Below are 14,312 nucleotides of genomic sequence, written 5' to 3'. Positions count from 1 at the left end.
AATAAAGAAAATTTGTATTGTAATAAATTTTTTTTTATTTTTATAGTAATGAAAAATTGTTGACATGACATAAAAGGTAAAAAAAAAATTTGAAACGGATGTTTTTTAGGAGAAGTAAAAAAAATTAAAAAAATAAAAAAAATAAAAAAAAAAAAAAAAGAAAGGGAAGGGAATTGCCAAACGGCCTAATCTGTTCAAAAAAAATACTCCTAAAAAAGATTTTTTTTTTTTAAAAAAAAAATAAATAAAGCAAAACAAAATAAAATTGTAAAGGGTTATTGCATGTCAAGTCTATCTGTCCATGTTTATATTTTGAGAAATGCTAGTGTTCCCACCCCTATCCCACTCCCATCCCACCACTCCCTAAGTGCAAAAATCTGAAAATGAATTTATTAAATAAAAAATTAAAATCACTTAGGATTAGTGGGATGAGAGTAGGATACGGGTGGGAACTCTAGCATTTTCCATTTTTTTCTCAAACAAGCCAAAGTTGTTGGCCTTTTTTGACCAGAGAAATTACTCCTAGCTGCTAGCTAGTTGCCAACTCAGCTTTTTATTATATATATATATATATATACACACACAAATATTTCATTTGTTTATTATTCTCTTACCCTGTTTTTTTTTTTTTTTTTTTTTGAAGGGAAGATGTAAACATTTCATTAAACACCCAAAGGGTAACATAGTTACAGACATAAACAAACTCAGACCAATACAAATGTCCCCTTACAGTTACCCTAAAACTCAGATTATACCGATAGTTGTCACAAATAAACCTAATCAATAGAAATGTGTCTCTGCGTTGACATTTGAACCTCTACTTGCACTATAGAGTCAATCACAAATCATCAAAGACTAGGCTAAATCTAACACAGAGCAAACTACCCTGTTAATAAGAACTAAATATTTAAAGCATTTGCAATGAATTTTTTTAAAATTTTTTCAAATTTAACTTTGAAAGTTATATTTATTGATTTAGCTATTAATTTTTTAAAAAGTTTTAAACATTTTTTTTAAAAAAAAATATTTATCTACTTTAAATAAATATTATTTTTTATTGATAAAGTTAATAGCCAAAAGCATTCAATTCATTAAATTCAATTTAAGTCAGACGTTTTGAAGCATTTAATATAAAAAAGGAGATGATACATGCACAACATCAAGGTACATTGAGATGGGACCTACACATGTGGGTCTCCTTCAATGTGTCTTGGTGTTGTGCACTTGTTGTAATTTAAGCATTTCCCATATAAAAAATAATATTAAAAAATTATAACATTAATTTTTTTTTGCTCTTTGAATATAAAGAGGGTTAGTGACAAACGTTAAACTTAACATTTAATAAAAGAGGTAAATAGCCTAAATTATGAATCACTCCATATGGTATAAAAAGTTAATGGAGGGTCATTGTAGTAAACTATAATTACGAATAACTTTCTAAACCCATTTTCCGTCCACCAAGTTAACAGAATTTGTTGGTTTGTCACGTCATATAAATAGTGAGACAACCTTTAAATATCATTTGTATTGTAATCCACTAACGGACCTATTAACTTAGTGGACGAAAAACAGGTTCAAAGAGTGGTTTGTAATTATAGTTTACCACAAGGACCTTTCATAAATTTTTTTATACCACATAGAGTGAATCGTAATTTAAGCAAATTTCAGGGACCAGTAATTCATAAAAAAAACTTGTTAAATGGTAATATTTGTAAATTTTATTAAAAAAAAAAAAAAAACCCCAAATATAAAGAATCGATTTTGAGCGCCCTTAGAAGTGTAAAAGAAGAATTCGTATAACAATTATCTGGCAAAATAAGGCCAATTATTTATTAATTTGGTCCCTTAGAGGTCAAAGTCAAAAGTTTTAGGAAGACGAAAGCTGAATTATTTATTAATTCCGAAATTGCCCGTTATTCGGAGAGCATGGGCCTGACCTGTAATGCCGGTCACATGAACACATCTTCCTCTCATATAGCTGTAAGATTCCTCAAAGACTCAGTCCATCCATGTGCTAAGCTGTGCTTTAGGTCCCACATTATAAAAGTGAGAGTGACAGGATTTAAAAGGGCCTGGAAGAATTTTTTGGGATTGCCTTCAAAAATAGAGTTTTTATCAATAGTAAAATTTTTAAAAAATAAAATAAAAATAAAAATCTCATTTTCAGCTTATCCAAAACACAGTTTTGAGTTTTTTTAGAGTTAAAAATAATTAAAAAAAAAATCAAACAGGCTAATTTTTGCTTGACAACTTTTTTATAAATTAAAAATACATTTTAAGCTTCTTAATGCAATTTCAAACGTATTTTTAAGGCAAAAATAAGCCAATAAAAAGATATGCATTTTCGACACCTTAATTCACCTAACCGAATAAGTAATTAAACAACTTAATTTTTATTTAATTACGTGAATTTTATAAATAATAATTCATAATTATCTATTCGATTTTTTTTTAAAAATTCCGATTATAATCCACTAACTATTTTTTTCCGCGTTTCAAATCGATCAATTTGACGAAGGAAAGATACTAGAATGGTAGCAGGGGGACCCAGTGAGAAAGGTGGAATTTCTGGAAGGCTTGGAAAGCGAATTTGGTGAGTTGGAGACCTTGAAAGTTCACATGCGTGCGTCCGTGGATGCTTTGAGTTGGGTTTTGAAAAATGCGGCAGCCACCGTGCCAGACATATGAAACGTGCACTGCTGTCAATCCCTGCGTAGCCACATAAGACTGCTCGGTTGGAAACTGCCCTCTCAATATAGTTGAGACTTTGAGAGAGGGATTTGGAAAGAGATATGATATATTGTAACTTTAAGATATAATTTTTTATTATTTTTGTCTACGTATCAATTTTTAATTTTTTAGAAAAAAAATTTAAATCTAGTTAGAAAGCCACTTTCCATATAGGCAAAGTGGTCAAGAATTATGTCTTGAGATGGCAAAAGATCATATTTCACTTAGAAATAGTAACAAAATTTGAATTTACGAATCACCCTTTAAAGCATTCTTAGTAAATTTGCTAAAATAAATTTTCGATTATTTTGATGAACTAATTTGTTGAAATGATTCAAAATGAGTTTACAGCAGACTCACTAATTTAGTGAAATTTTTTTTTTAAGTAAATAGTACTTACCAACAATAATGAGCACTATTCACTCACTAAAACAGTAAGAAATTATAAAAAATTATTCTTTTTTTTTTTAGAAAAAAAAGAGAAAAAAATCTCTCGTGTTTCGTATGCAACCTTCCTTTTGAAAAATATTATTTAAACGGAATAGTTATAGTGGATATCTAAAATGGTGAGACTGTTTAGGATGCTTTAAAAAAATAGAAATGCTAAAAGTACTTAAAACTTTTATTAAGAGAGTCTTACCAATTAATGTGGAACCGAGGCGGCGTTAAAAAAATTTAGAGAGATGTGTTGGGGTTAAACTTGACTGATGTGATATATACTGTTCACATTACTGTTCTTTGTTAACAATTGTTTTTTAAAAAAAGATGCGTTTGTCTCTCTCTCCAACCTTCTTCACTTTTTTTTTTGAGAAAAATTAGGATTGATTGGTTCATCTTCCTTAATCTTCTTGGTTCTCTCTTTCCATATTTTAGATGTGGTTTTTTGAGAAATAGGCAACATGGAGGCCCTTCAACGTAGATAAATCATCTTTTAGATCTCTTTATTTTCGTATCTCTCTCTCTCTCTCTCTCCAAGCTCTTCATTTTCTGACAAAGGCCTAAAAGATCTAAAAGATTATTTGAATGGCCCCCACGTAGCAGCTAATTTCTCCAAAAACCAAGACGTAGAGAGATCTTAAAAATAGAAAGAGAGAATCAGGAAGATGAACCAACGTCGGTCTTAGTTTTTCTCAAAAAATGAAGTGCTTGGAGAGATAGAAAAACGCAAGTTTTTCAAAAAAACAACTGTAAATAAAAGACACTGTCGTGATTAGTAAATATAATGTCTGGTCTAGTTTATCCCCAACACGTCCCTACAGATTTTTTAATTTTTTTTAAGGCCACATCGGTTCCACGTTAATTGGTAAGGATTCCTCCGTAAAATTTTAAGTACACGTAACATTTCTCTTAAAAAAGTACACGTAGAATTTTTTATGAGTGAATAATACTCACCAAAGAAGCTAAAAAGCTATTTTGGTGAGTATTATTCACTTATCAAACAAAAATCACCATTTTGGTGAGGCAATTGGGGAGGGTTTTTTTTTTTTTGTGGATTTTAGTGATTTGGCTCACCTAAATAGTTAAAAAAACTATTTTGGTAAATCTACTAAAAATGCTCTATCCCATCTCTCTTTTTTTTTTTTTTTTTTTTTTTTTTTAATGTTAATTGCTCAAATAGCAAATTGCTAAAAATCTGAATCCTTCTGCTGGTAAAAGGAAAACTGGGATCACCAATGAACCCCAAAATAAGAGAAAAAGGCAAAATACTGTGATTGCTGAACTTCTGACAAAATTTTGTAAATAAGCAGGAAAAACTTGTGTTGTCTTAGAAGGAAAAACAAGTAATTACATTTTGTTGAGCTAAGCCTATATTGTTTCTTTCATTACAATTAATCGAGATATATTCTCATATGCTAAATAGTAAATACAAGGAGGCAAGAATTGTCAAACTAGAAGTGCTTGTCAAAGGGGATGGCCACGTTTAACGGACTAATCCAATGTGAACTCCTCGAGCCATACTAGCACTTCATTTCTCTTCAATGCAACCAACCACCAGAAGATACAGAGAATGGTGTCAGTAATTAGTATAGCAAATACAGAAAAATGAAATAATAATTTTTGTAGGGCTAATCAAGGGGGTAAGTGTTAGCAAGGCAAATTTATATATAGCACATAACAGGTTAACAGAGTAAAGGTGGCAAAGCAAAACTAACGGAATATGATCCCTCAATTTCAAATTAAATGGATGGTCATGATTTAAAGTTTGTGCATGGTGTATATGAAGTCAATGTTGACAAATCTTTTAAAAAATTTAAATAATATAAAATCATGTACACCGTTAGATACATCAACTTTAAATCCTAACCATGAAATGAATACTATCCAATTCTGACGTTATAAACACGAGAGGTAACAATATTTGCAGGGAAGAATAATTTTAATTTGCATTGAAGCTGAATGGATGTTGAACTGCGTTAAGTGAAGCATATAGCAGAAAAACTGGCCTGCAGCTTATACTGGAAAGAATAAGATCAAGCCCACTAAACTCAAAAAGATGAAGCAAAATAATCGTACCAATGAACAATACTAGCATAGAAGATTCACAAATCCAATATAAAAAAATCTGAGCAGTGGATATTTTTTTCCCTCATTCTTCAAAAAATGTCACTGAAGTTGAGATAAGACATGAATTCCTCTATATTTCTCTTCATTCTATGCTTACATTTTTCCCCTCAATAGTTGAGTTGAGTATGGTAGAATAAGGGAATGCTCTATTAGTAAATATATGAGCTAGAACCAATATCCAGACTTCTTAGTTTGAGCTAATATTTCATTCAAGTAGTTGACGGGGGCTTACTCCACTCACTTGCATAGACAGATGGTTTCTAAGAATCTTCATTCATGGAAGACGTGGGAGCTTCAAATAGACAAAAACATTTTCTTCCACAAGAACTCAAGCTCAAAATGATTGTCTTTAGATATTGTAAGGATTTCCTAACACTCTGTTTGGTTGCCAAAAAGACAGGAGGAAATGGGAAGAAAATTTTGAACCTACTACTGTCGTTTGAGCAAAAATCTTGTCCAAATAAAAGTTGCAAATTACAAACACCTTACACAAGAAAACCACAAATCAGATTATCTAAATGGTATAACTCGATCAGATTTAAAGAGTATTCCAGGGATAGACCACATCATACCATTACAAAGCTCCATGTTCGGCCTGGATCATTATATCGTGCGAGCAAACAACCCGTCTTAGGTTTGAGGCTATCATTTATAAGAGAAGAGCGAAGTGCTTTCTCTTTCTCTTGGACGGTATCTTCTGTAGCCCTTCCAGAGAACTTCAAAACTGCAGCAATGCCTCCTTCCACCTTTCTCAAGCTAATTGTTTCTTGATTAGGATCTGGCAAACTGGGCAAAGATACGTGTTTATTGCTAAACTACTTATCATTAATGGAAGGGAGGTACTGAAATTCATTTTGAAAAGACTAGGCATTTCTTCAATTTTCTGACTAATTGGATGCATCCAGTTGCATTTTTGGACATAAACTCAGATATCTACATCCAATCTTTAATGTTAATATTTTACAGCCGAATAAATCTGATGAGCCTCACCTGGTTATATCTTTCTCAAAAGGAAGAACTATTTGGATAGATACTTTGGACAGTTCAGCATCATATGCCTGTGTGAAGACAGGAGTAGTCATTGGTATCTTCTCTGATTTAGAATTCTTTCCAAAAATGTACCTAGACAGATGAATTATTATTCCTGTTACCCAAGAGAACAGCGAAACAACACAACTGAATTGGACTATGAAAGACACTCACCCAGTAACATCATTAAAGCCAGTCGACCCAGCTAATTTGTCTCCCTTTGCTTCTACCACTGTAAACGGTGTATACTTCCTCACCTGTATAATCATTTGAAACTCTAGGGGACTTAGATAACAACAGGATATTCCTGAATATATGATAAACTAAATATATGGTAAGATCATGAATATCATTGGAAACACTGAGATCATGGGTCATTTCCCAGTAATTACAAGAGCCATCTTTAAGAGAGCATAAGTGTCAAGAAGGCAATAGGAATAGATACTAGTATATTAGATAATGCACAGGTTTGATATTACACATTTTATATCTTTGAATGATCACCATGGCCAACCAACTGTAGCAATGACACCATTTTTTCATTCCGTCATGGTTGCAACTTCAAATGCATTTGAAAGAAATGGATATAAAGTGATTCTATGTCATAGTATGAGTAATTTTCACTCTCTCTATTTTGTGATGAAACAAAGTCTAAATGCCCAAACAATTTCTTCAAGAAAAGCTGGACAAACCTCGTAGTTAGCAGTTCTTTTCAATATCTGATACTTAGGTGTTTCCAAGTCTGGAGTCTTGTATATCCGCAGCTGAAAAAAGTTACAATCTACACATAAGGGACACTCAATTACATAAACACAAATATGACCATCTCATGTCATTTTAAGCAAAGAAGGTGCCAGTACCTGCTTTAGCACATCCCACAGACCTTCTAGAGAAAAGTAGTCATTGTTCTCTATGGAATCCCAAAAGTCCTACAATTTACAAGAACATAATTATCAAATTTATGATGTGTCATACACAATGTCCTTCTTCCATATGGTAAGAGGAGTGAACGTTACCAAATGGCTGCAAAACTTTCCAGTCTCTGGGTTGATGCCCATGACAGAGGTTCCTGTAAAGACTAGTTCTGGCTTCCATGGCAGAAGGATAAACTTCATGATCATAGTCCACCTTGTAGTAATTTCATAAGGTCCTGTCTATAGCAACTCAATCAGTCAAAGAAGTGATTCCATACAAACTAATTGTCTCGTACAAAAAGGTAATGAGACAAAGGAATTTCACTTTAACTTCAAATTTCTAGAATTTAAGTTCTTGAAAATGAAAGTGATCTCCAATTGGAATTTAGGATCACCAAACATATTACACTTAAACTTAACTCATTGAAGATTCAAGGAAAGGTTATAGCTAAGCAGAGTAATTGTTTGTGTTAGGTTTTATGTTGTTAGTAAATTCAGTGTCAAAACTTTTGTGTTGTGAGTCTAGGTTTAAGGTTGAAGATGGTCTTAAAATGAGATTTAAGAACTTGGTTTAAAACTTCAAATTGAAGAACATAATAGCTCGCTCGCAACATCGATCGTATAGGGTTCAAACGATATAGTTTTCAAATATCAATATGCAAGGCAGAATGTCTTGATCATAATCATGTTCGAAGGGCATTCCAAAAATGCATGATTGCAAGGCCAATTGCATCCAGTTTGAATGAGGCTAAATTAGAATACTCAAAAAATGCCCCAATAGCAATGGTGATCGCAGTCATTGCACAACATTCGATCGAGATGGTCATCAAGTCAAATCCATGACACTTGATTGCAACCTCGATCGCACACCGTTTGAACACCGTTATGCGAAAACTGGGAAACCCTAGCTTGCATTTGAATGCTAACTAATACCGTTCGAATGAGACTACGATAGACTGATTTAAACTTTAGTCGACCTAACCTAAAAAATTTAGATTTCTTAACATCTATATAAGCCTCATAAGTCATGACTTTCATAACCTGGGAGACTAAACACTCTTGAGCCTTAAACAGTTTTATCCTTCTCCTTAATTGCCATTGTTCAAACCACAAAAAAGCCTACAGCCACCAGATTTTGGGTCGAAGGAGACGAGGTTTGTTCGTAAAGGTGATTCATGTAAAAGAAGGACGTAGGTTCTGGTGTCATTGCAATGGGAGGTGAACGGGTCCTTTGTGTGGTTACATATTGAGTTTTGAGAATTATAAAGGTTTTGTAAGTAAGATCAATCTGTAACGCAAGTCTTTTATAGTGAATGCCTTTGGAGTTGGCTGGCCCCTAGAGTGGTATTACTTTTAAAGAATTCTTCAAAAGGTTTCTACTTCGTCACTAAATATTGTGTTCATTTTTTCTTATCTTGATTGTGGTGACTAAACTGTGATGTAATTGGTTTGATAAATATTCCGTTTGGTAATTTGTTTAATAACAACTTAGGACTAAAACGTATTTTTTATTAAATCGTCACTTGTCTCAAAAGCTTAAACTGATAAGATAAATTTCATCATTTAATCAAATATTTTAACATTCCCTCTCATATGTTGGTTGAAACTCCCTTTCTATATGTGATGCCCAACACGGGAAATATTTAATTGAAATGGGAGGTAAATGAAGAAGACGGTGCTCAAACTCCGAACTTCTGCTTTGATGCTATGTTAAATCACCACTTGTCCCAAAAGCTTATGTTGATAGGAATATATAAATTTAATCATTTAATCAAATAATTTAACATTTTTCAGTCTGACTCATGTTTCTTTTTACATATAGTATTTGAACTTCTCAAAACCGTTTATATGGAAAAAGAAAAGTTTCATTTGTTTACATAGGTGTTGGTAAGGAAAACAAGACTTCTTTCAATGTCAAATTGATCAATTAATGACCAATACCAGAAGGTACTCCCTCCCTTTAAAATCATTAGTACCAAAAAAGTGGGGAAAACAGCAAATAAATATCAAAAGGTAATGACAAGCAATAGAAAACAGAAAGTTATGCTTTCTCATAAATCATGCATAATGCCAAAACAGAGGCATAAAGAAAGAAAGAAAGAGTAAATAAAAAATTAATATCAACAGAAAAAGATACATAAAAACTAGTTACATAGTATTAGAACAGAAATTGTAGTAAAATCAAACCTGTTTGACCCGGTGCAACTGGAACTCAGGCCTGAAGAGCTCCTTCAAGAGAGTTATGTTAAACAGGTACCCACTTACGGTGTCATGCTTGGTGATTGGATCCCTGAACTTCACACGCTCATCGTACGCCGTCCGATCAATCCCCTGATCGTCAAAGAGATGCGGCAGATCATCATACAAAAAACCCACAAGCCGTTCCACGCTGGCCGTCGATTTTGGCGGGCTTTGGTCCACAAGGCTCAGCGCAATGGCCCACTTGGAGTTTTGGCGAGCTTTAAGAGCTAAGCTTTTGTTTTTGAAAATTTGGAGGGGAAGTCTGGTGGTGGGTTTGGTGGAACTCAGTCGGTGGCTGCTGAGACGCACGGAGGGGATTGGGCGGAAAACATGGTGGGAGAGTTGGGTGTTGGCCATTTGTTTGGGTTCAAATGTGTGGGCATTGATCTGTGGGTAATTGCTTTTCTGGGTTTAGTTAGGACAATGTGAAGCTTAGCCAAAAGAAATGATTGGCTTGTGTTGGTTGAAGCTGGTGGAAATGGATGGGGCAAGTGTTCTTGGTCTCTTTAGAAACTTTGTTCATTTATTTATTTATTTTATTTTTTACATATTTAGTTTTAGTTTTCCAAATGACAGAAAATGGGTCGTAGGAAATTTTTTTTAACCCGGTCTTAAAATTGTTAAGTGTTTTTTTTAATATGGTCTCTAAAAATGTTATGCGTGCTTTGAACGTGTGTGAATCACTTTAATAACTTGTCGTTCTTATATGCTTTATTAACAGGATTAATACAAAAAAAAAAAAAAAAAATTCTCATGTGACACATGATATTTTTAAAGATTAAGAGTACGTATGTGAAATGATTATTCCACTAAAAAAATAAATATATATATTTTTTTTTTAAATAAAAACATTTAGAATAAAAATAATATTGGAATAGTCATTCTCATGGCCCATGAAAGAATGACTATTCTTATAATGATTATATTTAGCTATTATCATGTAATTTAACCTTCCAATAGAGCTTTTAAAATAAAAGCTTTCAATCCAATTTGCTAGAATCTGTAGCAACTTGGACTAATATAATAATATTTTTAAAAAAATGGAGAGAAAGGTGAAAGGTGAAATAAATAATAAAAAATGATTGAAAAATAATATTTAGAAAAAGTACAGGGTGAAATAGATGGATTAGGATCCTTTTCAATTTTAAAGAAATTTTAGATTATCAAATTATGTGAATTCAGACTGTTTTTTTACATCGAACAACGTGAAAAATGCTACATATTAAACATATGACATGGTATTGAGGCATAAAAAAAAATAAATTTCAAAAGGCTTTTTATTCACTTCAATTTTTTGCTCAAAACTTTTCTACAACATAAATTGTAAGCATCTGATAAAAATGTACTCAATTCTCATTGTTAACATGTCACATTTTTAATAAGTAGCATTTTTCATGCCGTTCTATGCATAAAACAACATAAATTAATATAATTTGAGAATCTACAATTTTAAAGAAATTGTAAGGAATTCTGATCCAAAATAGATAGTCTTGCTGGAGATTATATTGAAAAATAAATAGCTAAAATATAAGAGATGGTTTTTTAAGCAGCTAAAAATGACTCTTATTGCTGCATCTGGTTCTAATATTAGCTACAATAAGAGCATCTTTAACACCGCCTTGATTCAATCATTGACTTCAGCTGCTTTTAATTCATTCTCTTTTTCAAACTCAAGCTTAAAAGCAGCTGAAGTCGATGATTGGATCAAGGCGGTGTATTTTCATATTACGTTAGAATATATATTTCATATTACGTTAGTGTATTTTCTTATAATAATATTCTCATTTAGGTTTGTTTTCTTTGTAGGGTTTATTCCCGTTATGTTAGAATATTTATATTCTCTAAATTAGGTTTATTAATATTTACCTTATTTAAGTTTAGGTTTTCTTGCTCACTACTCATTATTTCTCTATAAATAGAGAGTTATGTAATAATGTTTAATATAGTGGATAGACAAGATGTAGCCTATACGTCTCTCTCCGCTTCCGCTCTCTTTTTTCTTTCTCTTTCACGTAATATTATTTTCTATTTATTTCTAGAAATTGTGAACTTCTAACGTACTCATTCACAATAAATCATGTCCAATTAACTTCTTAAATATATTATCCCTAACGAGAATGTCAATTACTAAACAATCATATATACATTTATAGTTGGAGGAAGCCTAGATCACTTGACAAAATGGGGTAGTGATTGGGGGGAGGCACTTGACCGGCTTTCTCCCCCAACTTTTGAATAAACAAATCTATTTTATTCCAATTTTTTTTTATTTTTTTTTATTTTTATGTTTTTTTTCTTTAATAAAGTGGGTTTGTTTATTCAAAAGTAGGGGGAGAAAGCTGGTCAAGTGCCTTCCCCCAATTACTACCCGACAAAATGACAAAGTTTTCCTCTCAATGCCGGGTTAGTTAAGGCTGATATTAAATATTAACAACTTATAAATCACGTCTGGATGGAAGAAATTTCTAACTGCATTTGTGATACTATTTTGTTAGAGCAATTAGCTCTATTTTCTTGATTAAGAAATGGAAGCTATTAATATTTTTTTTCCAGGAAAAAAAAAAAAAAAAAAACTAAATTAGCTAAGGAGGAAAATTTTCCAACCTAGCCAACCTATTAAATTGTAAGAGTCTTGATTCACAAACAATCCCACCTTAACTATTGTACAATTCCAAGGTACATTGAGGTGGATCACATATACTGGGTCCCATTGAATAATGCTAAAAATACAACCTCACCCTAACTATTACACAACTTCAAGGCACAGCGGGATGGAAACACACACAATTGCAATATGTCATCGAAAACATTTGAGAATTACGGAAATTTTTTATATATAGGATTATCAGAATTGGACCACCGTTAACTCCTCCTATCACGTCTAAAATTCCCCCTCTCTCTCTCTCACACGCAAGAACGCGAGTCCAAGAGTCTCTCTATCTTTCAGGCGTTCAACAAGTCGACCAACATCGAATTGCTCCATGCCAAGAAGAAGATCTCCGCACCCCATCCCTTCTCCGCCAAAAGCTCCGGCGCCCGCGCCCTAAGTACCCTTCTTTCCATTTCCTATAGCTTTTCGTTTGTCATTTTTAGCAACTGGACCATGTTTTGGCTTATGTACTGTGTAGTCCAAGTATTTCAACCGATCGATTTGCCACAATTGGTTGAGAAACCATTAATAGATTTATTTTCCTCTCTTTAATATCCCTTTACAATCAAACAGTGGAAAGCAATTTAATTTCCATTTTTTTTTCTTTTTCTTTTTTTGTCTCTTCTTCAGTTGCAAATTATGAACCATGCATGCGGAGATTTGCAATGTACATGCATTGTAATATGTTCAAGGCCACTATCACAGGAATAAGTAACTTCAGAAGTCACCAACTCTGTTGCTTAGAAAATTCCCGTTGCTCTTTCAAAAAAAAAAGAAAATTCCCGTTGCAATCTGTTGGAATATTTTTTGGGTAAGATATTTTATAATATAGAGGGGTATTTATCACAAGGGGCTTGTTGAAGCTTTCAGAAGACCATTCAGAATGAGTATCCATCACCTTCGAGACGTTACGCTTTTAGTGGATTTTTCAGCCTGAGAATGATGTTCTTGCAAAATAAGGAGGTGGTTAGAGAGTCTCTGATCGGAGACTAAAGATGCTTCGATACTTAAGTTAGTGTATCTACGTTTTGAGTGAAGAAATATAATGTGGTGCAAAGGACCCTAAGAAAGGAAGAAAGAGACAAAGGGAGGGATATAGAAAGTGAGATGGAGGAGATGAGGGATGGGGATACAGAGTGGTCTCCTTCTATAAGGGAAGGGGATCCTCTTCCTCTCTATCCTTTAATTTGTCCTCCTTTACAGACCTCCTCTTATCATATAATATTTTTATGGAGATCGAGCCCTACCTTATTATTATATTACGATGGATATTATCTCCCCAACACAATTCAAATCCAAAGTCCTTCAATAATTAGTTTTTCAGTCCTACTCCAGCCCATATTGGATCACAAACCATCGGTACATATTTTCATTCACTTGGATACATCTATTTTGTGTAGGATGTTGGTCTAGGTTTCTGATTTGTTTATCAAATTTCTCAAATGACATACTTGTCGATTCTGTAGTACAAAGCTATATATGCTCAGGGTTATTGTTGAATAAAAATATGATATATAACATTATTCTATTTCTTAATACATCACGTGGTGTATATGGCCCATCAAATCAAAACGCATGCATTAATTTGCACTTATTTTTGGACGGAAATGCATTTAACACTTTCTTCTCTTTTTTTTTTTTCGTGAGCAACAAACATGAGGAAAGGAAAGAACGAAACGGGAACAGCTAGCTAAAAAAAAAGAGAGAACAGTTTAACAGGACAGCTACAGCCTACAAGGCAAAAGACCAAAAATACTGTGAGTAGAATGGTCCACTACCCGAGAATAAAGATGACAAGTAGCTTTCCAACTCCAAGGGCAAATCGACTATGCATATCTCGCATAGATTCAGTATGTTTGTAACGGGTGTCTGCTAGGCTGCCAACGAGGCTTCCACCTGGAATTTCTGGCATGTTTCCTACTCATATCTCAAGCAGTATAGCACACCTCGCCACGAGGCTAACGTTAACCAAAGCAAGCCCTACTTCTTCTCCTCCGTCTATGCATATCTCGCATGAGAAATGCTGGGGAACCCACCGGTATCCCACCAGCATCCCACCAAGGTCTAAGTAAAAAAACAAAAAATGAATTTGCTAAATAAAAAGACAAAGCCACTTAGGCCTTGGTGGGATGCTGGTGGGATACCGGTGGGTTCCCCAGCATTTCTCATCTCGCATAGATTCG

The 14,312-nt window shown here is 33.3% G+C and overlaps 1 protein-coding gene across 1 annotated transcript; it reads right to left on the bottom strand.

Annotated features, from left to right (window-relative positions):
• Nucleotides 1–4,451: 4,451 nt before the first annotated feature.
• On the bottom strand, nt 4,452–9,972 carry LOC133856872 (uncharacterized). The gene is made up of 8 exons (XM_062291913.1): nt 9,426–9,972; nt 7,341–7,478; nt 7,185–7,253; nt 7,017–7,088; nt 6,499–6,581; nt 6,286–6,417; nt 5,868–6,081; nt 4,452–4,704 (listed from the first exon to the last, which is right to left on the bottom strand). Exons 1-8 carry the CDS (start codon nt 9,834–9,836, stop codon nt 4,660–4,662), a joined length of 1,164 nt encoding a protein of 387 aa, XP_062147897.1. The 5' UTR covers nt 9,837–9,972; the 3' UTR covers nt 4,452–4,659.
• Nucleotides 9,973–14,312: the final 4,340 nt, after the last annotated feature.

The sequence above is a fragment of the Alnus glutinosa genome, chromosome 14 (genome assembly GCF_958979055.1).
Source record: "Alnus glutinosa chromosome 14, dhAlnGlut1.1, whole genome shotgun sequence".
NCBI lineage: Eukaryota > Viridiplantae > Streptophyta > Magnoliopsida > Fagales > Betulaceae > Alnus > Alnus glutinosa.
This window is presented reverse-complemented; position numbering and strand designations above follow the sequence as displayed.

What these genes read in the sequence shown, in the direction of transcription:
- LOC133856872 (XM_062291913.1), bottom strand. Translation starts at nt 9,836, where the DNA reads ATGGCCAACACCCAACTCTCCCACCATGTTTTCCGCCCAATCCCCTCC. An exon ending in GAAAGTTTTGCAGCCATTTG is followed by an intron (nt 7,254 to 7,340) that starts GTAACGTTCACT and finishes TGTAAATTGTAG; the next exon opens with GACTTTTGGGATTCCATAGA. An exon ending in TGTGGGATGTGCTAAAGCAG is followed by an intron (nt 7,089 to 7,184) that starts GTACTGGCACCT and finishes AACTTTTTTCAG; the next exon opens with CTGCGGATATACAAGACTCC.